This window comes from Nyctereutes procyonoides, unplaced genomic scaffold (assembly GCF_905146905.1).
Source record: "Nyctereutes procyonoides isolate TBG_1078 unplaced genomic scaffold, NYPRO_anot_genome, whole genome shotgun sequence".
Classification (NCBI taxonomy): domain Eukaryota; kingdom Metazoa; phylum Chordata; class Mammalia; order Carnivora; family Canidae; genus Nyctereutes; species Nyctereutes procyonoides.
In genome coordinates this window covers 44,411,261-44,435,889 of record NW_026575046.1, presented here as the reverse complement: position 1 = coordinate 44,435,889, position 24,629 = coordinate 44,411,261, and the positions used below count along the sequence as shown (strand labels likewise).

Genomic DNA, 24,629 nt, shown 5'->3' with positions numbered 1-24,629 from the left:
CTCCTCTCTCTCAATCTGTCTCCCACTATTTCCTCCCACCATTCAGCCAACCACCACAACTAATGACTGGCAGGGCAGATGAGTTCTCTCTTGCTCAAGAAGTCAGCTGCAGGAAACATTCTCCTTGAAATCAAGCAAAACTATTGAATGGTCTTAACACAGTGCCGTGTGCAAAAAGGCAGCTCTGGTTATCAGAGAAACCAGGTGTTGACTGTTGTTCTACTGAGAAAATTGACCTCCCCAGTAAATAAACTCACAGGTATTCAGAATAGTGGATGAAAATATTGATACACAGCCCATTAATCCCTAAAAGATTTTTAATATCATACATGCAGTTGCTGAAATTTGATAAAAAGCCAGAGAAAGGATAGAAGCAGAAATGCACCTGGAGTGGGGATGGGGTGATCAGTGAGGGAGATCAGGTGTGCACTGGAAAATGGGAGATTTCATCACATTTTACTGGTCCTGGTTCTGCCCTTTGAAACATCAGGTTTATTGTCTCTAAAGGAGTAAGTTTAATAAAGAGGCAGCCCATAAAGGGTACTGTAGCATGTAAAGTTACTGTAATTAGGTTTTCAGGAGTTATAATAAAACATTTAGCTGGAGAGAGGTTAAATAACCACCACCCTTTCTGGCATCATTATTACACTCTCCAGTCTGAGAAGGAATGTTGATAGTAGAAGGGAAACTCTATGGGTGGGCTCCTAAGAGAGACACAGAGAGACATGGGGCATGGAGAGAAAGAGAGAGAGAAAGAGAGAGAGAATCATACAGGATGGATGGAAAAAGCATGAGAGATCATGAGAAAGATTAATATTGAATATTGTACTGTCCAGTCACTTCCTGAATAGCAAAACTAAGTTATTTTTAAGTGTTCTGTATTTATTTTCCTATTTGCAAATATAAAATGTAACATTATAAAAAATCAAGTCATAAATTTTAAAAAAGCAAAATTCCATACTCAAGAGAAAGACTAGTAAACATTTGATGTCTAGAGTCAGATTTTTTCCCTACATATAAACATTCATTTATTATTATCATTTTTGAAACCAATAGGATCATACCAAGAAGGCAGTACTAAGCCTACGGATTCTGGACTTGGACAACCAGTATTTGGGTCCTGGCTCCTATTATTACCGTGTGACACTGGGTAATTTACTTATCCTCACTAGGTGGCCTCATCTGTAAAGTGAGAGAATGTTAGTATCTTCATGGACTTGTTTAGGGGGATTGGGTAACTTTATTCATGTGAGATGCTTAACATCAAGCTTGATGTCCAGTGAATGTTCAATAAATGTAGCTATTAATCGCTTGAAGGCAGGAATCATGTATGTCTTGGTCTTTACTAGATCTCCTCGACCTAGCACAGTGCCCAGCTCATTTAAAATATTTGTTGAATGCATGATCCATTCTAATTAGCACAGTGAATGGAACATTACAGGCAATCCAACCCCTCCAAAACAGTTTTATTAGGAAGAGAAGGAATTGAAGTTACTACTAATATATATATTCTCTTCTTCCAGTTGGGAATTTAGGCTTGGGTTGAGAAGGGAACTGTTGCCTTTAACATAAAACTCTAAAAATGTTTTTAAAAACTGCTACTTCCCAAGTTTGAAAAAGAAGCCAGTAACCCAATTAGTATAATTAAAAGCCCATTTCATTTCACGATTCCCTAAGCTTAGACTCAAACCAATTTTGATGCAATGAAAAATAGGCTTTCAAGGTTTCTGATCCCTGAACTTTTTAGATCATAGGGGACCATCACTACATTTGCATATGCCATGAACAACAGGAAAATCCTCTATTTTGCCCTCTTCAAAATTTGCAGTCATACCAAAAATACTCACAGCTGGAATAATTAGCAACTCAATTTATTGCCTTCCGTTTTTTAAATAGAAGCTTCGACTCTTGATATTTAAATAGTGTCACACTGTGATATAACATAGCATTTTTCATGGTAAAACTTCTCCCCCCCCCCCCCCATGAAATGATATACTACTCAGTGTGACAGGCAAGGTCTCTGGAGGTCACTAAAGAAACCTGGTGTTTTGTGAGCAAATCCATTTCAGAGTCTTTGGGATGAAATGAGGAGTCTTTTTTTTTCCCCTGGAGTTGTTAACTTGTTGACTTTTTTCAAGTTAATTGGTAAAAGTCTTGATATAGTAGAGGAAAAAAACAAAAACTTCTGACTTTGACTTCAAACTTGACCTTGAATTCACCATACACTATAATATGGGAGTGTAGAGACAGCCATTTCAAATAGACTTGCATTTGTGTTCACCGGCAGCCAGAGGTAGATGAAGAAAGAATGCCGGCCATCAGATACAATCAACGAGCAGAATGATTTCCCCCATCGAGTTTATTGCCTGTACCATTCAGAGAGTCAAAGAATTTTCGAGCTGGAAGAAACCTTAGGGCATGTCCCTTTATCATATTCTGCTTCATGCTACTACATTTGTCCTGTCTATTTGCCTTGTCTCTCCAGTCATATTACAAGCTTCTCAAAGGCAGGTCCTCTATCTTTTGCTTCCTGATATCTTTCTCTGTTCATAGTAGGTGCTCACAAGTATCTGCTGAAGGAACACAGCAATTAAGGAACAGTGGAAATTTACAGGCTTTAGAGTCAGGCATAGCTGAACTCAAATCACAACTCTACCAGGAACTGTATTATATTGGGAAAGCTGATTAATCTCCCTGAGCCACAGGTGCCTCCTCCAAAAAATGGGTAGATAACAGTATCTGCATTACAGAACTGCTGGAAGGGCTGAAAGAGATAATGAATACAATCTGCAGGCACAGAGACTGACCCACAGGCGGTGTCTAACACATGCAGGTACCATGTTCCTCCTTTTCCTTTGGCACAATTCAAAATCTAAAATATGAAGTCATGGGATCCCTGAGTGGCTCAGCGGTTTAGCGCCTGCCTTCGGCCCAGGGCATGATCCTGAGTCCCGGGATCGAGTTTCACGTCGGGCTCCCTACATGGAGCCTGCTTCTTCCTCTGTCTGTGTCTCTGCCTCTCTCTCTCTCTCTCTCTGCTGTCTCTCAGGAATAAATAAATAAATAAAATATTTAAAACAATAAAATATGAAGTCACGAGTCAACCAATATTTATTGAGCACAGAATATGTATCACATGGTGCCAGAGGCTTCCACCATACTATTTTGTTGTCCCTCAAAGATGCCAAGCTTCTCTGCATCTCAGGGTATTCACATTGTCTCCCTCTGGAAAGTCCTTAACTCAGATCTCTGCATGACTCCTCCTTCTGAGACCTTTCAATCTCCCCTTCAAAGCTCATTTTCTTAGAAAGGCTTCCTTGATCAGCTTTTTATTTCATTACCCTGCTTTGGCAAAGGTTGCAGTTTGGGACTGACCATCTCCAGTGACTGGCGCTTGTGGGAGGTGGAGTGATGGCATTAGTATAAAGACCCTGCCTTCTTACGTGCTCCGCATTTACCCTTTGAGTAGCTCTTTCCTTGTTTCCTACCTGCTTCCCTCAATGGCATGCGCTTTCCTTGAGAGCTTGGATTCAGTCTTCCTTACCACTGTATCCCCAGGCCCTGGAAACATGCCTGGCACGTGTTTGGTTCTCAATGAGTTTTTAGTAAGTGAATAAAAGAATGAGCCAATTCTGAAATTTTTTTAGATTTTGAAAATTTTTCTATCTGCTCTCAGATCCAACACATCTATTTATTTATCCTGCAGTGTTCTTTGCAAGGGATGCCCTGTCACTCTGGGTTTCGAGATTTTGGTAAACAAGACCATGTTTTCATTATGCCTACACATGATTATTTTAAATCCTTTGAGAAACCTGCATCTTCCTAATCTGGGGAGGCTTTTTGGCACATTTTAATGAGAGCCTTTCCTTTTCCCTGATCTTTTAAGTTGGAATTCTCTTCAACTTTTCTGTCATTCTTGAGGCATGTTAGCTTTAATCACACGGATTATTTCCATTGAGAACTCATGAAGGTTTTCAAAAATAGTGATAATGCACTTTTGATTAATTTCTAGGAATCTACTTAGTGATGCTGTGCATTTTGTAGCCCTCCCTTCCTCTTTCCTCAGCAACCCAGTGGACATATATGTTCAGGCATTAGTTTACACTAATCTCAGGGCCAGTTTCTGGTTTGTTAACCAGAAGCTCAGAGATAATCTTCCTACAAGCCTAGAAGGATTTTTTGGTGTAAATGTACTTGTTCCTTATCTGTCACTTCTCTGCCTACCTACAGAGCAGTTTATCTTCATAGGTTTGGTATCTCTGCAAACAAAAAGATTTCATGGTGCATTTTCTCTTCCAAATCACTTTTATAAGAATATGAGAATAGTTTCATCTCTGAAAAATCTTGTGTACACCCTCCTCCACCCAGAGAAGAATCCATTTATCTTTCTCCACCCTCCCTCCCCTGCTACCTCTATAACAAAGGACTCCTGTCTGATATACCTGTCTTTATTTCCTTATCTTTGGTGCTTCCACAATTTCAGGAAAGTCTGATGTTGAATGGGGATCAGGTTGATAATTCCAAATGGTAACACACTGCACCCTTGGATTCATTTATCAGTATTAACCAAATCACATGTACTGGTATTTTGCATAGTGCCTTCAAAGTTAACCATTCCAAAGCATGTTTTGGCAACAGACATTTCTTCTTAACATTTTTCTTGGAAAAGATCAGGGCAGGAGATGGAGCCTATCTTATTGCCTCTCCATTGAGTAGACTTTTCATACCAAGGGGGATACGTTGATCCTCTAGTTGTTTTTCTTTAATTAATTAATTACTTAATTAATGAAAAAAATTCTTATTGGGGTGAAATTCACATAACATAAAATTAACCGTTTTATTTTATTTTATTTATTTATTTTTAAAAAGATTTTTTTTAATTTATTCATGAGAGAGAGAGAGAGAGAGAGAGAGAGAGAGAGAGAGAGGCAGAGACACAGGCAGAGGGAGAAGCAGGCTCCATGCAGGGAGCCTGATGTGGGGCTTGATCCCAGGACTCCAGAATCATGCCCTGGGCCAAAGGTGGCGCTAAAGCACTGAGCCACCCAGGCTGCCCCAAATTAACCATTTTAAATGGCATTCAGTACATGTACAATACTGTATCAACACCACCTCTATTTGTTCCAAAACATTTTCAGCACTCCAAAAGAAAACCCTGTATCCATTAAGCAGTAATTCCCATATCCCTGTTCTTCTACTCCTAGCTCCTGGTAACCACTAATCTGATTGCTGTCCCTATGGATTCTCCTATTATGGATATTTCATATATATGGAATCATAAAATATGTGACCTTTGTGCTTGGCTTCTCTCAATTTCCATAATGTTTTCAAATTCATCTGCATTGTAGCATTTATCAGCATTTCATTCCTTTTTAAGGCTGAATGCTATTCCAGTATTTGTGTGTGTGTGTATGTGTTTGGGGGTATATACAAATATACATACACGACATTTTGTTTATCCATTCATACACTGGGGGACATTTGGGTTATTTTGATCTTTTGGTAATTGTGAATAGTGCTGCTTTGCACATCTGTGTAACAATATCTGAGCACCTGTTTTCAATTTTGGGGAGGATATACATAGGAGAATTGCTGGGTCATAGGGTAATTTTATGTTAGACTTTTAGGGGAACCTTTAGCTGTTTTCTCAATACAGAAAATGATCAACCTTGAACTCCTCAGCAAGGTCTAATTCTGGTTGGCCCTAAACATACTGCCAGTATTCTTTCATCCTACCCATGTTAGGAGTTTGTTGTTGAAAACTTTGACATTACAAGAACAAAAAGCATCATCAAAGGGCTAAGTAGCAGTAGTCACAGAAAGAGTAATAACACTTCATATCTTACAAAATGTTTAACATGCCAAGTCAACAGACTCTCATTTTAGGAAAGAGGTTTTAGCGGAAAACTACTAGGACTTATTAGGAAAGGGATCTACCCATGGCATTTTTATTAAAAAGTTTTTATTGTTAGTATATATTCTGAATACTGTATTATAAATAGTACTTGCTCACCAGGTCCAAATATTGTAGAACCTGATGAATGAATCTGAGCATGGATGAATTTCTAAAATTTTGGCGCTTAGAGAGAAATTATGTTTTATCTTAAAAGGCAAATTCAGATAGTCCTTCTCTAGCAAGGGTTTGAAGAAATCCTACATTTCCTCCTTCTGTCAGGAGATCAAAGAGGATCTGAAATATAAGCCCTCAAAGTATCTTCTTTGGATCATTGAGTGTATTTATATATTACTAGCTTCAGGTAAAGAAAGCATTTCATGATATTTGGGAAATCCCAGAGCAAAGAAAATTTAGGGGATTACTACAGGATCTTCACAAGTCTTTAATATCTTAAATATCCTGATACTCTACATATAACATTTATCGTTCTGCTTATTTGGTCATGTTAGTTTTATACCCATCCACTTTCCCAGTCTTAAAACCAGTAAAACCGGTACCCCCATGAGGTACATCTTTGGGAAAGAAAATTCTAATACATTCCCTCTATTTCTGAATGAGTACACTATGGCCCAGAAAGAAATTAAAAGCAAACCAACAAACCACCAATAATGGTTATTTCCTAGATTTTTGTAGGTTCTTAAGACCTAATCCCTTAGTGAGGAAGGCAGGAGGGAAGGAAGAAGAAAAGGAAAAGAGGGAAGGAGGAAGACAGGAGGGAAGAAAGGAAGTTATATTACAACATAAAAATAAAAAGCAGCAGGTAAACTATGTTATGGGATTTCTTCAAGGCTTAGAAAGAAAAACAAAACTGATTTATCGAAATTCCTGCATAGCTAAGAATAATTCTTGAGAGGGAGAGAGAATCTTAAGTAGGCTCCATGTCCAGCGTGTGAGCTCGATGTGGGGCTTGGTCTCAAAACCCTGAGATCATGACCTGAGCTGAAATCAAGAGCCAGATGCTAAACCGACTGTGCCACCCAAGCAATCCTAGACATAGGGATTAGCAGAGGAGAAGGAAAACAAGAGAAGAAGAAAGAAAACTACTACTCATTTTTTGTGTACTAGAGATTTGCTTCCACATCAATAGTGTGTAGGGATTTCTAGTGTTTAAGTTTGGGGCTCTGTGGCTTTTTTTTTTAACACTCAAAAAAAAAAGATGGTTATCTTTCACACAATTTCTTTTCCCACTTGAATTTACATCAGACCCTCTGAGACATGAGCAAGTATACAAAGACCTATCAGTGTATTCACCCGCATTTCTTTCTATGTGCAATATCCATAGGTACAATGTTTTCTTCTTATTTAGCACTCTTCTTGAAATGTTATAAGAGCTCTTCAGGGATATTAATTAAGCTTTATAGCAACCCCTGTGACATGTCTGCCTGCCTACATATATCTGTTGGACACTTAGAAATTAATGCTTTGCAGAAGTGTGCCATTTAAGTGTGTTTGTAGGCCAGCCACATACCCACTGACAATGCACTGAACAGATTCATACATTTCAGTCATCGAAAAATGCCATTAAAAAAGGCAACCATCATTTAGCATCAACGCATAAATATTGCCATGGTGTTTAATATACTCTCAAGCAGGTCCTGCAGTGTCCCTGTCACAAAACAAGTCCCAGGGAAGCAGGTTCTTAAAGCTTGGCTTCTTGAAAGGCTCCTAGTTTCCTAAATGCTGGGTTTCCTAGGGCCCCAGGCAAGGCTTTTTAAAAATGCAAGTGTCAAGGAAAACTGTCATGCATGTTTGCCTTAAGTACCCGAAAAGCTTGTCACTGCCATCTTGGAAGTCTTGACGAAGATGCGGTTGGACATGCTGAGGCATGGTAAATTGAAAGCTGCCTGACAGGTAGGTGGCATGTTCGACTAAAAGCCAGGTGCCCGCCTCCAGGCATTTTCTTTGCAAGCGTCAGAATTAAACAAAACTAAAGGGGAGTCTTGTCAGGAGAGGCTGTCTTTGCAGACATCTCAGAGGCTTGGACTTGAACTGGGGTCCTTTCTGGCTCTTAGGTTTTGCTTGATGAGAGGTTAAGTGGTTTCAGGAGAAGCCAATCAGGGTCTGGATTTCTGTGAGGGCAGGGGGAAGGAGAAGAGCTGTGGATGAAGAGGGCAGGGGCCAACAAGGGAAGGAAGAAGAAGGTCAAGGTCAGGGGGAGGCTGGTGCAGCACCTGCCTGATCTAGGAGACTGAACAGCGCAGTGGTGAACTGGTAAACTGTGGGCAGGAAGTGGGGTTCACAGCCTGGTAAGCTGGGCAGCCTTGGGAAAACGATGTGTTGAACTCGGTTTCCTTAAGTGAAAATAATGGAAAATACTGCATAGGGATATTGCGTGTGTTAAATGGGCTCAGCACATACGTACCACTAAGGAGACCCTTAATAAATGCTGGCTTTTACTGTTCTGGAGAGAGCTATCAATGAATCCCATAACCCGCCTCCTCAGAGGATGTATCTTTCCTTCTTGTCCAACCCCTCTTCCTTGCTTCCCTTCTCCTTTCCTTTCCCCAACATGAGATCCTTTGGTGAGCTTCTGTGAACTTTTATTTCTTGTCTTTCTGGTATGTCAGCTGAGGCTTTTCCTACTTCTCACCACAAATGTGACCATAACACACTTTTGCAGGCTCCCCGTCCCACACAGAATATACCATCAGGTGCTTTGCTGGGCCCAGAAGGTGGCTCTAACATGAGCCACAAGATCTTCCTAGCATTGTTTCCTGAGTTCCAGCCCAGTTGATCAGAATGCTTGTACACTCTTGCTTTTCTGGTCTTAGTCCCTTTCCTCTTCCTGGAGTGCCCTTTTGACAGGGAATACTTTTCCTTCAAAATGGGAACCAGACCCCATTCCTGCCAGCTGGGTTTCCCTGACTGGGTAGGTGGGTATCCCTCATCACCCTGTGTTCCCATATCACCCTTATATCCACATTGTAGTGTTTTATATTAATATAAATTATCTCTGTAGCTGTCTTTTCCCCACAAGACTGTAACTGTTAGGGGTTGAGGGCCACGTCTTTTTCACTTTTAACCTCAGCACCTTCCCTGGTGGTCAGCTTCTAAAAGAATCTTTGTAAATGTTGGCTGAATTAAGCTGAAGTCTTATGAACAGAGCTGGTAATGGGATTACCAGCGGGAGGTGGGAAATACAAAAATCCTTATTTAGCATAAAATTGGAGTTGCAGATAAAGAAACTATATAAGTTTGGCCTGAGGGCCTCTTATTGACAGAAGCCTCACATACTTCTTTCACAAAAAGGGCTGTCTTCCTTGCTGGATTTTCAAGCCCTTGATCATAAATGCTCTCCTATAATAGTTAGAACAATAATACTGCTGTACTAGGCATTTCTCTTGGGGACTCAGAAACTTGACTCAGTCATCTTAGATATTCTTATAATATCCCTGTTAGGTGGATAGAGGCAAAGTAGAGAGGGAGGAGAGGCAAATTTAAACATTGCCAAATTATAAATGAGAAAACAAAAGGCAGCAAAGGTTAGGTATCTTGAATCATGTAGGCCACGTTGAGGCACAATTTGGGAATAAAAAGTTGGGCCCTACAGCTAGAATCAAGGGGAGTAAGTGAGTCAGATTTTCCCCACAGCTATACCACTTCCTCATACTACATCTGGCACATTAGAAAGGGGGGGCTGAGTTCCTAGAGTAGTCTAGTGTTCCTTAGTACATTATTCCTTGAAAAAGAAAATTCTTTCAATTCTATGTTTAAAATCCAATACCATAAACTTCAGGGCTCTTATTTTAAGCCCATAAAAGAAAATTCAGCCCATTAAAGAAGGAGGAATAAAGAGAAACTGAAGCATTTGAATTGAGATGAACATAATTTGGCACAATCTATCAAAATTTAAAATGCACATTATACATATTCTTTGATCTAGCAATTTCACTTCCAGGAATTTGACTCTTGAATATAATCATATAAGTATGCAAAGGAAGGTATATACACAAGACTCTTCATTACAGTTTTGTTTGTAATAGCAAAAATGTGAAAGTGATCTAAGTGTCCATAAAGAAGAGATTGGTTAAACAAATTACGACATCCTGGAATATTACACAGACTTTAAAACAAGAATGAGGCAGGTCCACATGAAATTACCTGAAGTGATTTCCATCATATTTCATGAAGTTGAAAAAGTTGCCAAATGGTATGTATAACACGGCCCCATTTATATTAAACTTAAAAAAATATGCTCAGACATCCACAAACATTTTGGGAAGCCTAAAATAATAAAACTTAGAAAGAGATATCCTTGAAAATAGAAGTGGAAGGGCAGGGGAACATTATTTCTCATTTTCTATCTTCCAAGTTGTTGAATATTTTTATCAAGAGAACATATTATACATTTTATAATAAAGGAGTGGAAAGACCAAATCTATTGCAATATGTGCTCTAATCTTTGTCTTAAATTCTTGACAATTCCTTCATGGAAGGAAATGGAGAAAAGATTCTTTGCAAGATGAAGAGGCAACAAAATCCTCTAATCAAGCCGGGAACAGCAATGCACGGCAAAGTATGCTCAACCAGAGGCTTACTTTATAGCACCACTTGGACATTCAGAGTGGGAGGCCTTGATGAGTCATCTGGGTCTCACTCACCTCATCTATAAAATAGATATTGGATTATACGGTAACCTTAACATGGATTCCAGCTTGAAAATTCTGCCTCTGTGCTGCCAAATGATTCCTACTTCTCTTAAATGATCAGGCCAGCCTAAATCATGGTTACCTTGATTCCTTCTCTTGGTCTGTCTTCTGGTGTAGTGGACAGAATCAAGGGACCAACTTCCCAGAGGACAGCATGCATTTATTTCTATATTCTCAACACCAGGTCCTTTTGTCTCTGTCTTTCCCTTTCTGACTCTTCCTGTCTGCCTGAAATAGGCTTTTGCTTTAGCTCTGTAGCAAATTCTACAATTCCTCTTTCCCAAACTGAATGGTACTGTGGACCTGATTAGAGAGGCAGGACATGAGGTTCCTTACTGCTTCCCTATTTCTAGACGAGGCCAACAATGGTGAAGACTAAGAAGACAAAGTACACCTAGACACATGCGGACTGTGTCCTTACAACCTGTCTTCCAGTTACATCATTATTATGAAATTCTAGGTGGGTTTAAATGTATGTGTGCTACTTTTTCCCCTACTACACTAAGTTTGTGTACTTCTAGTAATGCCAGATTAAATCACAGGAGTGTAAATAGTGATGGGCATAATTATTGACATGAGGACGTGTTGTATTTTAGGACAAAATTTTTTGTCTAATTAAATGTAGAACTATTCAGTTGTTACCTACGTTGTGGTCCATTATGGAGCTGACTGACCCCTACAAAATGTTCTACCTAAAATTTTCACCATGAAGAGGATAAAATGCATTTCTGAAAACCAGAGTTTGAATGTTTTCCGTTCATGGTTTTATTAAAAAAGCAAAACCAAAAATTGCCCAAAGTAATTCAACTTTATAAAGGTAAAACTGCATCCTGAGCCATTTTCAGGAGATGGAAAATGCACCAAGTTGTTCTGAGTTAACTTGCTCATCATGAGCCCTCGTAAAGAGCACTGGTTAGTAAGACAATAAATGAGCATGTTTTAATTAGAAAATGTGGAATCCAAGCAGTTTTGCAGGAAAGAAGATGATAGCTTCAAAGAGACATCAGGAGACTAATAAAAGTTAAAATGCATTAAGTGGCCACAGTGAACTCAAAGGTAAAGTCGTGGGATGTTTGAGAAGTGAACCAGAGAGGGCAATGAATCAGAAGGGGATGGAAATTAGTCAGTGGAACTATTCTTTCTACTTCATATTAGAATCAGCTGTAAACCCCCTTCTGTGCCCAGGCAAGTGAGATAACCTGATGCCCTAAAATCCTCCCATCCCTCCATCTTGGCCAGAATTGTGTGAGCCCAGAGGAGAAAGTCGCTATCATCTGGGCAATGAGAGAAGGTAGCTAGGCTAAGGCAAAACTAGCATTGAATTTGATTTGATTTGATTTTCTTTTTTCTTTTCTTTTCTTTTTCTTATTCTTTTCCTTTTTTTTTTTTTTTTTTGTTGTTGCAGCTAAGCCTCCGTCTTATGGTCTCTTAAAACCATGGTGTGCTCAATTATGATCATGCCACTCTACCTGCTGTGATGTTCTACATGGGTGCATGATCCAGGTCTAGTCAATCAACATTATCTCTTCTCCAGGCTTTGGTGATTGGGTCCATTGTGGGTATGTGACCCTCGTTGAGTTCAATGAAACTTTTTTTTTGTGGACTTTTTAAATTATTATTATTTATGATAGTCAGAGAGAGAGAGAGAGAGAGAGAGAGAGAGAGAGGCAGAGACATAGGCAGAGGGAGAAGCAGGCTCCATGCACCAGGAGCCCGATGTGGGATTCGATCCCGGGTCTCCAGGATCGCGCCCTGGGCCAAAGGCAGGCGCCAAACCTTTGCGCCACCCAGGGATCCCCGAGTCCAATGAAACTTAATGAAGGTGGTGTTGTTGAAATATCAGGAAGGGGATCCCTGGGTGTCTTGTCCTCTTGACCCCACCCAAAACCCAGGGGTACAAAGCACCATCTCATTCCCAGAGAGCTTTCATATTTATTCTCATTATACTGGTGGCAGGGTGGGGTAGATTTCCCCAGGTCCCATAAAATGCTTACATAGGGTCCAATATCACCTTATACCTTTTTATCCATGTTCCCTAGTAGAGAAAGTCTGGGTTGGTAAGAGATTAAAAAGTCACTAAGATTAAGCTTTCCATTTTAAATTCTTATCTAAGCACATACCAATGCAAGAAGAGCAACATCTACCTTCTTCCAAGTGCAGAGTTTTAAATCCATTTGTTCAAATGATTTTGAAAACTCAGCTTTTAATCATCATATCATTGAGGTGCAACATCTTTACAGGAGGACTAATTGTGGAGAAATGGACTTAAGGATATTTGTACCCAACTGAAGCTTTAACAAACTGCAACACAGTTTCAATACAACTTCACAAATAAGAAAAGAAGCGGTATTCATTCTCTTTTGAAATATAAGGCAAGGCTAGGAAAAAACCAGAATATAAGGCAAGAACAGTTAAAACAATGATGACAGAAATTGGGGGCATTTGCTGATTGCTCAGTCATTCTGGATAAGAAGCAATTCCGTAAGGGGCGTAAAAATACACAATTTTGAGGGTGAGCCTTTTGTGGTTAACATTGTCACGACCTCTAAAAATGATTATTTGCAAATAGGACTCATGAAGCAGCCTGAAATCGTTTGGTGGGTTTTGGAGGGAAAAAAGCTGTCTGAGAAAAAGTTTCTTAAATCTTCTCCTTCTAATCTAGAGGATGCAGCCCCAGTGGAGCAACCTGGCTGAGAGCCTTGTACAGGACTGCAATTCTGGTGACACAAAACTCTACCTCACAAAGGCAGGCAAGGCTGAGACTAATAAATCAAAGGAAGCTGCAGAAAAAGTTGCAGAGCCTACTTCCCCTGCCTGGGAGAGCTGAGCATGCCTTATCTGGCCTCTGTGAAAAGAAAAGGATCATTGGGGAGCCAGAATTAGAAAAAGACTTGGGCTACATCAAGCCTATCCCTGTCTGAGCCAGATAAAATATCCTCTGGGAAGGCTTCAGGAAATGCCCCCAAGGGAGTGACAGCTGATATTAGCTGAATGGGTGAAAGAGCACAGACAAAGATGGAAATATTTAGCTTTTTTCAACTTAAACCCAAGACATTTACACAGACTTGGGGGCAGAGTCTTGCGCTTACAAGGCATGACCACGAGGTGGCCTCAATCCATAACTGGGTCCCCACCATGGGGGGTGGGGACAGCTTCTTAAAAAAGCCCTATTCCCTAGAACCTTAGCAGTGGTTAGCTTACAAGTAAGAAGTCCAAGTCCCCAAAGCTTTAATAAACTTAATAAGGCTTTAGTTTTACAGTGAGAGTCAAATTTGAAAAGGACAGCCTCTCCTTGGATACGTCCACCTTCAAGGATGCTTCCCAATTTGCAAACCACACCAAAGAGCAGGCTGGAGTGGTCTTAAATAAGATGTAATGCTTATTTCTTTCTTAATGCACCTTGTAATTTGCACACGTGCCACAGCACTTTATTTATTTTCTTATTAATGGGCTTGAGTGTGTTTAACACCACAAGCCATAAATTGCAGAGCAATAGATCAGACTAGTTCTCTTTATTTTCCTGCCAATTGTCAAGAAGTGATGTGGGGTACAGAGGTACCTTTTCCAACTGGCTTTCTTTCTCCCACCCCACCCCACCACATGCCTCCACCTAACAACCAACCCCTTGTGTCCATCCACCAAAGGGGGGAAAAAAAGACACAGCCCCATTTCTCATTGGAGAGCTTGCCTATTGAGCAGCTCAGTTATTGAGATTAATAAGCTGCCAGTTTCCAAGGAAGACTACGAAAACTATAAAATTAAAGTGCACTGCAACGTGAAATGCTGCTGGTGGCCAGGCGGGATCACCATGTCAAAAAGGCAAGGTAAAGCTATAAAATAAGGCTGAGCTTGAAAGGCTAACCTAAAGGTCTCATTAATTTCCATGTTGCCTCTGATGAGAATTTAGAGAGGGCATAATGTTTGGCAATATGGAGAAATCAAGCTGCCTATTGATTTGAAAAGTGCTTGAATGCATTTGGTTCACCCAGAATGAATTCTAGTTTTAAACTTCACTTGAAAACATAAAAAAAAAAAAAAAAAACCACCAATGGAAACCCAAACAGGTTATCTTGGTTTAATATTCTCAAGATCAAGCTTGTCAGTGATTCTGTCAGAAAATTAATCCTTAGGTAGAAAAATCAATCTGAGAACAAGTTTGGAATAGTCATTGGGCTCAGCATGGTGAGGATGTTTCAACAATCTTGTTGCTTCTCTGTGAAAACCTTATTTACTAAAGGTCTTGTGTCTTGATTCCCAAATACGCACTACCAATAAAGCATCTAGATGAGGCTAAGATTACTTCCTCATGAAGACAAAAAGTGTGTTTTCTGAAATTCTGGTACCACATTTAGGTATTTAAAATGCTTTTCACAAGCCCAAGGTGCTTTCTTTATCAGAGCACTTGCATGACTTCCTGCGAACAGGAATAATCATGGCACTCAAAGTGTGATCGAATGGTCAGCCACGGTACCCCTAGCTGTTTGGCTTTCTCCTATTAATGTGTCCAAGCTCTGTTTGGGAGATAACAATTCTGCAAATTACAGAGCTAAAGAAGTAGCAGGACTTTTATTTCTGTGTTGTCAATTTGCTCTCACATTTCATAACACGCAGAGTATCTGTTATCAGTTCACACTGATCCTCTGCTGCACAGGCCATGGAGCAGCGAGGCCTCACACTGACAACACTGGTTGCCACCAATCTTTAAGAGCTGCAGAGAAGAGTCCCCTACCTCTTGCCTGGCTAATGATTTTGTCAATGACCAAGTCTACATCCAGCAACAGGCTGAAATTCGTCCCATAGATCATTTTTTGCCTTATGTCACTTGTAATGCATTGACTTCACCATTTCCATGGCCTGGAAAATTAATCTGTTGTTTGCCACCAGAATAGGCATAGTTTTGTTTTGTTTTTTTCTAGTTCGAACGGCACTATCACGTGGTGGTTAAAAACACGGTATTTGGAGTCAGACCCAGTTCAAATTCCAGCTCCACCACTTACTTATTTACAGACCTGTAGGTAACTTAGTTTTCCCAAGCCCTTCCCTTTATTTAAGATGGGGATAGTAACATATACCCCCCAGAAGGGTTAAGGGGTTAAATGTCATCATGTAAGTAAGAACTAAGTGCCAAGCAAAAAGTATTTGATAAAGAAAAACTGTTATTTGCAGGCGTATATGAGCATGTAGAATAACTGCTAAACTGAACACAATTTCTGGAGGGTTATTTTTAAAAGAGAAAAAAATCAATTGCTGAGAGCTTTGAACACACTAAATATGTTGTTATTTGTAAATGGATGAATTTCCATGTTACAACTATTATTTTGGAATCAAAATATTTAGAATCAAAACAGCTACACTTAAGTCTCACTGCATCATAGATTTAATGTGTCTAAAACCGCACTTCTGTTTTCTGCCAGAAAACTTGGGTTCCTTCTTCAGGGTGGCATCATTATCCAGCCACCCTCCTAAGTAAAAAAAATGGTCATTGTACTCTCAACTGCTTAAGCCACAACTCCACAAGTGTTCATCCCTACTGATTCTGCCTTCAAAATACAACTGACATTTATGAATGTTCACTTTCTTGCCAGATGGGTAGGGGAAAGGCAAATATGAGTACTATAGCTGTCAGGACCCTAGTGAAAACCGGAGCACCTTTTATCTTAACCATTACAACACTCTCCAAGCTGGACCTATAGACTTGCTATACTTTCTACCTTACCCCCAACCTATTCACCATATGGTAGCTACCATAATTCAAAACAAAATGAAACAGTATTATTTTATTGTTTTATTCTCCAATTTAAAACACTTCAGTGACTTCTCGGTATTCTTGGGCTGGAGTCCAAAACCTTTAACCCAGCCCAACGCTCTGCAACATCCTGCCCTCGCCTGCCCTTCTAGCTTGCTTTCCTTTCTTGGCATTCTAGTGTTTCTTTCCCCAGCGGGTCATTGTTTTTGCCATCTAGAACATTCTTTAAGTCTAATTAACACTTACTCATCCTTAGGGCTCAGCTTAAATGTCAATTTCTCACACATCTGACTTCTCTATACCTCACATGGCCCATTACTACACTTGTCGTTGTTGGGACTGGGGTGGTGGGGGGACACAGTCGTCTAATCATTTATTTACTTCTGTCTGCATCCAGCCTGGAATCATCACAAGGGTGAGGACTTTGCTTTTCTTCTTCACTGTGGAATCCTCAGTGCCTGGCACATGATAGGTTCTCATAGATATTTCTTGAATGAATAATGGATGACCATCTTACAAAGCAACTTGCAAACTTGTTTGTAGTGTGAGGAACTTGATGGTTAAAATAAGGGCTTCTGGAATTGAGGATCGGATGGAGATTTTTTAATGTACTTATGTTCTGTTCCCCTTGTGGCAAAATTTATAGAGCTAGAAGAGGCATTACTGAAAAAAAAGAGAGAGAGAACTTCTGGTATTTCAGGGAAGAAGTAAAATCAGAGGGACGTTTTGTCCTGCTTGGGAATTCTCTTTAGTGACTTGCCGCTAAGAGATTCAGAGAGAGAAGCTTGTTTCAGCAAAACACAGAAAGGAAGGAAAGTTAGTCATCGGGCTACTTGTACTGTTGTAGACAAGAGAAGCTGACTTCAGAAACTCCCCAAGAAGCTGCCGGCCAGGAAGATTCCTGACCTTGTGGCTCTCAGGAGAGGAAGCAGTAGAGACACGGTATCAACCATGAATTGCCCATGGATTTTGTTCTAAGACCTTAGTAGTTGGAGAGAAACACAGCAATGGAGTAATTTTGCAATACACGATGCTAGAGAAAGACAGTACAGTCTGCCAACTGTTAGTTCCTCTGCCCTGAGTTTGTTTTTTTCTTGGATTATGTTACGGTTTACACATGAATTGACTGGTTTTGGTAGTAGAAATTTATATGCATTGAACTTTTACATGATTAACACTGGTACGGAACTTTCCTTGTATGTTTTTTGTCTTATATTAAACTCCAAATTCGAACAGTCCTATTTTCAGGCTATGCCTCCTTAATCAGCACCTTTATTTCTACTTGTCACAGAAAAAAATGGAAGAAAAAGCACAGTCCAGAGAAGATGTAACATGCCTCATTAAGACTGAGGGGAACATCAAAAAGCAATGCAGAGAGGCAAGGGTTTGCTCTTCACTGGTCTAAAGAAACATGCTGGACTTGGCTTAGAGTCTCTGGGCGTGGCATAATGCCCGATCATCACCTTCCAGAGTTATGAAATTCTTCCAACACACCCAGAAGTCTGTATTAGGGAGACTAGAGGTGGTGAGGCTGTTTGTAAATTTCCACGGCATTTTCAAAATTGATGACACATCACAATCAGCCTTCAGAATGCCCTGCCTTCAATGGTTCTCTCTCCCGGCTGTAGTTAATCAATCCTTATTTGGTATAGAAATAAGAATGGGAATCCTAGTGTGGCGTCATGCCCCTGAAAGAAGAGCTCCATACCTACACTTTACACTTCTCCTGTGGGTAAGAAAATGATCTGACAAAACTCACAATGTTTCAGCTTTTGAATGAGTTAATTTGTTCAGTTCTACACTTTCTAAGACTATGCCAAAAAAATAGCAGGGAATGGGAATAAGCAATATGCCGTAATCTCTGACATTCTTTCTTTCTTTCTTTCTTTCTTTCTTTCTTTCTTTCTTTCTTTCTTTCTTAATTTATTTATTTATCCATGATAGACACAGAGAAAGGGAGAGAAGCAGGCTCCATGCAAGGAGCCCAATGTGGGATTCGATCCCAGGACTCTAGGATCACGCCCTGGGCTGAAGACAGGCACTAAACTGCTGAGCCACCCAGGGATCCCTCTCTGACGTCTTTCTACTTATCTATTAGGCAAATTCTTATCATCTTTCCAAAACCCAGCTCAAACAGACCCTCAGCTGTGAAATATTTCCTGATCATCTTGGAAGAGTTAATCACTTCATCCACTGTGCAGTCACTTTATACTTCCATTACTGTATATAATCCACTATCCTTTTATTTTTATACCTACCTCTTCCTTTAGATTGTGTGAGCTTTAAGGGCAAGATTCATGTGTTACTCATTATCTCCCTAGCACCTAACATAGTGCCTAGTAGACAAGAGGGACCCCGTAAATATTTGCTAATAAGATACTGAATGAATAATATTTTTAAAGGAAACACAAAGCCCAACAATTTTATTAGTTACTGCCGAAGTTTTTATACATGAGACCAGAAGCATATCCAAGTTATATGTATTCATGAATTCCATGAATGGAGTTTCAAATATCTGCTGACTCATGCACCCCATGTTTGACTTCTGATGATAGCCCTATCCCAGGGGACTTACATTCTCTAATCTTTGGCCCTTGAATGCCCCCATCAAAGAACATCCAGATGTTGCCCTTGCTAGTTTTTTCCTTCTGATTGACTTCAACATTTTGACAATCCTCTCTACTCTTCAAGCTTTGTACTTAACATGCCTCCTCCAAAAGCATCATTGAGAAGCCCTAATCCTTGGAGAAATGACAAATATCCAAATGGACTGCAGAAGGACTCTCCAGATCAGACACAAATTCTAGGAAAGCTTACTTTAGACAACTAGGAAGGTGATGGGCTTGGCTCTGCTGGTCCTCTCTACCAGATCCTTGTCAAGATAACACTTGACTGCAAATGGTTTTGTAAGGTCGATATCCTGGAAAACCAACTATTTTCCCCAGACGCTGGGAAAGAGGAGGCAGTTCATGCAGCATATGTATTCTAACCACCAAGGGGAGGATCTCTGTGAAGAGCAAGCACTCTTATGGAATTTACCCTATAAACATAACAATTAGGGCAGTAAATGTAGATATTCACTCATCAGACATCTTGCCACCTTACTTTGTGTGTGGAAACCGCTTGTATTCCATCCAATGTGGCTCAAAATGTCCCATCTCCCTGAAGCCCTAGGCCTCTCAAAAGTTACTTTGCCCCTCTACATCTAGATTGTCCATCTTTAAAATGGTGGAACAATGGTTCCATCCTACCTCACTGTATTTCTTCCAGGCTCTCATGAGATAATGCATGCGAAGAATGAATACCAGGTGTATGCAAAGTGCACAGTAAAAACTGGTGATTAACGGTGATGGTGGTCCTTTTTTGTCCGACCTTTCCCCCAACCCTTTCTACAATAGCTACTACATTTCTCTTTCCCTTTCTCCTCATCCTTTTCCCTCTTCCATCTAGTCCACTCTAGGTAGGCTTTATGGCCAGAAACTTTTCTCAAACAACAGTCTGTTGATGTAAAAAGGGCTAATGCCCAACAAACTCTATGGCAGAAGGAGGAAAAAGAGAAAGTCCTATACAGCCTTAAAGATCACCACCAACAATGAAATATCCTGAATCTAGCCTCCTGGACCAGTCTGTTTTCAGCCTGGAAACTTTCCAACAAAACTGTTTTATTAATGGGTTACTATACCAGTGCAGATGTTTAAGTATATCTATTTTATATTATATATGCGTACGGGTTCTACTGACTTTACCTATTTTAAGCCCCAGAGATTAAGACTATAGGTATAGTTGAAAGTAATATGATCATCAGAGAATAAACTTCATTAAAGTTTAGAGTGACCGCAGTGACAATGGTGCACAAGTTATTCAAGATCTTATAAAAAAAAAAACAAAAAAAAAATACAGTTAAGAAACAACATAAAATGCTGTGGCTTGCAGAGTTGCTTCCAGCTGTGTGCAGAAAATTCACTGGCCATGACCAGAGAGATGACAGATTCCTTTGTCTTTCTTCAAACCTAACTTATTAAAGTTTAAAAACCTAGGTGAGAACTTTCTGAAGGGTCAAAACGAATTATCCCCTTTCTCTGTTTTCTCTTCATGGTTCTCTTGGACAAAGAAACAATAATAGTTGGAGCACACAAAGCATGAGAGGGTCTGAGGGTGGGGCACAAGGCGGGTTCCCATCTTGCAGCCCACCCAGTGCCTTTGAGGTCTTTCTGCCCCAGCCCGCCTCCCCCTGACCCAGGCCCCTCCTCTCAGGGCATTAAGGTGGGTACGGTCTTGGAAGACCAGACATGAAGGTAAGAAAGGGACAGAAGCAAAAGCAAAACAACACAGAGCCAGACCTGGAGATCGCTTTGAAACGCTCCGCTCCAACGTCAGTGCTGCCCCTTTTTTCTTGTTTGTTTTTGTACATTCTTGTTTGCCCCTCAGGCATCAAGCTGTTAGTGTGTACAGGAGGGATTAAAGTGAGACGGTATGTTGGATGAAATATAAATTAAAATTATACTTCTGTCAGTCTGGAATCAGGGACTGTTTCTCAAGGTCTCCCCAAACACTTAATTTCAAATGAGTCTTCATTTATTACTTCGGGAAAGGCCAAATGCATAATTTATCAGCAGGTTGCAGTCAATATATCCTTATAAGCAGGTTTCCCATGAGCCTTTGAGCAAAAATATGGTATGCTAATTCTATTAGTTGGGTACACAAGCGCCGCCTAAGAGAGTAAACAAGCGTGAAAAGGAGACACAGGCCAACAAAGAAGTGCCTATCACCCTGCCACCCAGGGTCGAGCCCCCGGGGGAGGGAACGGCCAGGGGGCGGGAAGCTAGCCCCGTTGTTGACACCAAGACGTCTCCCCGGCCAGCCAGGCCAGCGCCCCGAGCCCCCCCTCCACCCCCGGCGGGCGCAGGGCGCAGGGGGGCGCAGGGCGCAGGGGGGCGCAGGGCGCAGGGCGCAGGGGAGCGCAGGGGGGCGCAGGGCGCAGGGCGCAGGGCGGGGACTCACCGGGTCTCCAGCGGCACGTTGCTGTTTAGCACCCAGCTGTCCTGGAGCTGAACGGACTCCGGCGTGGTGGCCAGGTCATTGGGCGCGGGGGCCGGGGCGTGGATCTGGCTCCGCCGGTTGGTCAGCGAGTTCCTGTTGAGGGAGTTGGCGGACGAGTGGTGGTGGGACAGGGTGTGGTTGTGAGGGGGCGGCAGAGGGGGCCTCAGAGTCGACTGGCTGTGGTGGTTGGGGGGACCTGGGAAGAGAGGAAGGAGAAACGGCCGTCAGTGGTGCAGACCGCAGGCGCCCTCCAAGCGCCCCGCGTGGTGGCTTCCCAAAGTCGCAGGCTGGAGACAGAGGGGACACCGCACAGGCCTCAGCCCCGGGTTGGCTGCGCGCAAAGCACGCGCTTCGATTGGCCTTTCTTTGCTGCGGGCCTCAAAGGGAGAAGGAGAAATTAGGTTAGTGAAACCGGGCTGGGACCTATTAATCTTGAAATGGAAGGAAGGGGACAGGGCTGGTCATGGGTGTAGCCAAGTCTCTATACCGTTTCCTGGTAAACCAGTACACTGCATATATTCTTCACAAATATTTTCTTTCTTTCTTTCAGATTTTAATTATTTATTTGAGAGAGAGAGAGAGAGAGAAGAGAGAGAGAAGGACAAGGAGACTCAGGGCTGAGTGTGAGCCAGACACGGGGCTCCATCTCGTGACCCTGAGCCCTAAATCAAGAGACGCTCAACTGACTGTGCCACCTAGGTGCCTCAGATATTTCCCCTTTCTAAAATTAATACGAATATGGTACACTGTAAGTCAGAGAGTGGCATATTTAAATACCTTATGGGGGCCAGGTAGGAAAGTGAAGTGGGCCAGTTATGGACTGAGCCGTCTTCACTCAAATCCAAGCCCATGTGCCCACAAGGGGTAAGGGCCCAAGGCAGCCAGATCTTCTAGTTTTTCAAGGAAAGCAGAAAATATGGACTTTTAGATAGAATTTCCCATTTTTTGAAGACGTTGTCAATTTTTAAAATATGTATGTGTTTTGTATATATGTATGTATGTATGTATACAGTCTTTTGTTTGTTTGTTTGTTTTTTGATAAGAAAGTATCTGCGAGCCTGCTCAGATGTCAGGACTGATGTTTTCAAACCATGGTCCTTATTCCAAATTGCATCCTCTTTTCTTATCTTGAAATCCTCTATCCTTGTAGGAAAAACGCACAAAGGAAAACTATACCTCTGCATGTATCCCTTGTAAATATGACCACAGATGACAACTCCACACAGGGTTTTCCTAGCAACCCATTCTCAATGTACAAAATGAAATATTTTAAGCATAATGAAAATGAAAGTAGTTCACTATGCTATGTAAGCCTATAATTTGGTTTTAATGGCTGCTGAAACATGACTTTTAATTTGTGTCCTTTTTTGAAGCCTCTAGTCGACGTTGGCAGCTCACCAGGTGACTGCCAAGCCTTGTCATTTTGGCCCCTGCCAACTTTTAAAATCCTCAGCCCCTGCTGTCCTGGCTTTAAGAAGTTGGCTCACATCATTTAAACAAGCAATTTGACACAAATTTCAACTACTTGTCTCCTTATGTGGCCAGGCTACATCTCCAAAAGGTGTAATCTACATTCTGTGGCTCCTGTGAAGCCTGCAGAAATATTCCGAAAGACAGACAACATGTCAAGAAGATACTAGGTTTGCAGAACATCATGACCAAGGAAAACAAGAAGGAAAAATAACAGAGAAAAGTGGTTCCTCGAAAGTTTGTGTCTCCAGGCTGAAATTACTTGTTTTTTTTTTTTTTTGTCTTCAGAAAAAGATAGCTAAAACTAAAACCCAGTGGGAAATGCGGCCATACAGTTGTACAGATTTTAAATCACGTCCTCCAAATGAACCTGCAATTCGTATTTTACATTATGCACCAGTGACATTTTAAATATATCTTTGAGGGAGTTTCATAGCTGTAGCAGGCTATTACATTTCCTGGCATTGTTGTCTGTCTAGTAATGTATTATTATATAGTTATTTAGCATTTGTCTGCCTCATATTAGTGGGAAGAGGTGAGGAAAGGGGGTGAAATGATGTAATAACGATCCTTCAGAGATGCAATCCAAGCCCCTCACACAGGGTTAATGAATTCTCATGCCTTCCCTTCCCTTCTCTCAACTCCCATCCAAGTGGTGTCATTATTCTCCATTAGTTGGGTAATCTTGAGACTTGCCTCAGGAAGATGAGATGAATCAGTGTACAAGGGAGAACCCACTCTCCTCAGCCTCAAGCCCTCACTTTCTGTCTCCCTCAGCCCTGGGGCCTCCGCCTCCAGCACTCCAGACCACACACTCTCCAAAAGTACAAAGAGGCTATGGGAGGTATTTAATTCACTAAATGAGATCCCAGAACCCTCCTGCTTCCTGTCTATTCACCCTGAGCTGAAGTTTCTTTGCCTACTCCAACTTGTGTGGCCCTCCTCTGTCCATCTGTGTTCTGTGTGGGTGGAATTCCTGTGGGTTCCCTTTTGTTGAAAATATCCAGGTGCTGAGTGGGAAATGGAACCATCGGCCTGGGTGCTATGTAGCATGGTCCAAATAAAATGGGTGGTGAGCTTTCCAGTTGCCTGGAAGAGATGTCAAGCTCTTTTTCTATTTCTGCTAAAGAGGGGAGGTCTAGAGTTTCATTGGGGAGATGAAAGAAGATGTAATTCTCTGCCCACTCTGCCCTCCTACAAAGCCTGTTATTTCACTGCAAGTAAATCAAATTATTGATGGCAATAACAAAAACTATCCAGCATCCTTAGTATTAGAAGATGTTTTCCTCATTATTGCTGCTCATTTCCACTGTGACACTGATTATATTTGCTCATTTATCTATCCATCTAACAACCAGGTTTTTCAACTAGGTGCAAGACCTAGAAAGGACAATTAGGACACAGAATGGTAAAAGCTACCGCTGGGGTCTGTACAGAGAGACATGGGAGCATTGGTGGGGGCAGGGGCGGGGGTCACTTAGCCAGTGTTTAGGAGATAAAAATCTAAAGAACTGGATTTGAGGACTGGATCTGCCCCTTTTGAGTCATGCGAACCTGGGCATACAAGGCCATTTCTGTAATTCTCTGAGTACTTATCCGCCACGGGTAACAGCAGTAAGTACCTGTGTGTCAACATGGGAGATGGAGAGGAAGAGGAGCGAAAATGCCAAGCATGCCACGCGAGGCTGCCCAATTCCCCAGTCATGTGTATGGAGCATTGCTCAATTCTTTCAGGAAGAAAAGCATGGATAAGACATAACTATAGCTC

At 41.3% G+C, this 24,629-nt stretch overlaps 1 protein-coding gene across 7 annotated transcripts in view; it reads right to left on the bottom strand.

Moving 5' to 3' along the window:
• The window catches only part of TENM2 (teneurin transmembrane protein 2), a 1,067,650-nt gene that overhangs the window by 275,895 nt on the left and 767,126 nt on the right, over positions 1-24,629 (bottom strand). For all 7 annotated transcript variants that reach the window (XM_055325563.1, XM_055325567.1, XM_055325564.1 and 4 more), the window contains one exon: positions 21,353-21,587. In XM_055325563.1, coding sequence (XP_055181538.1) covers positions 21,353-21,587 — 235 coding nt within the window. The remainder of the gene's footprint in view (positions 1-21,352; positions 21,588-24,629) is intronic.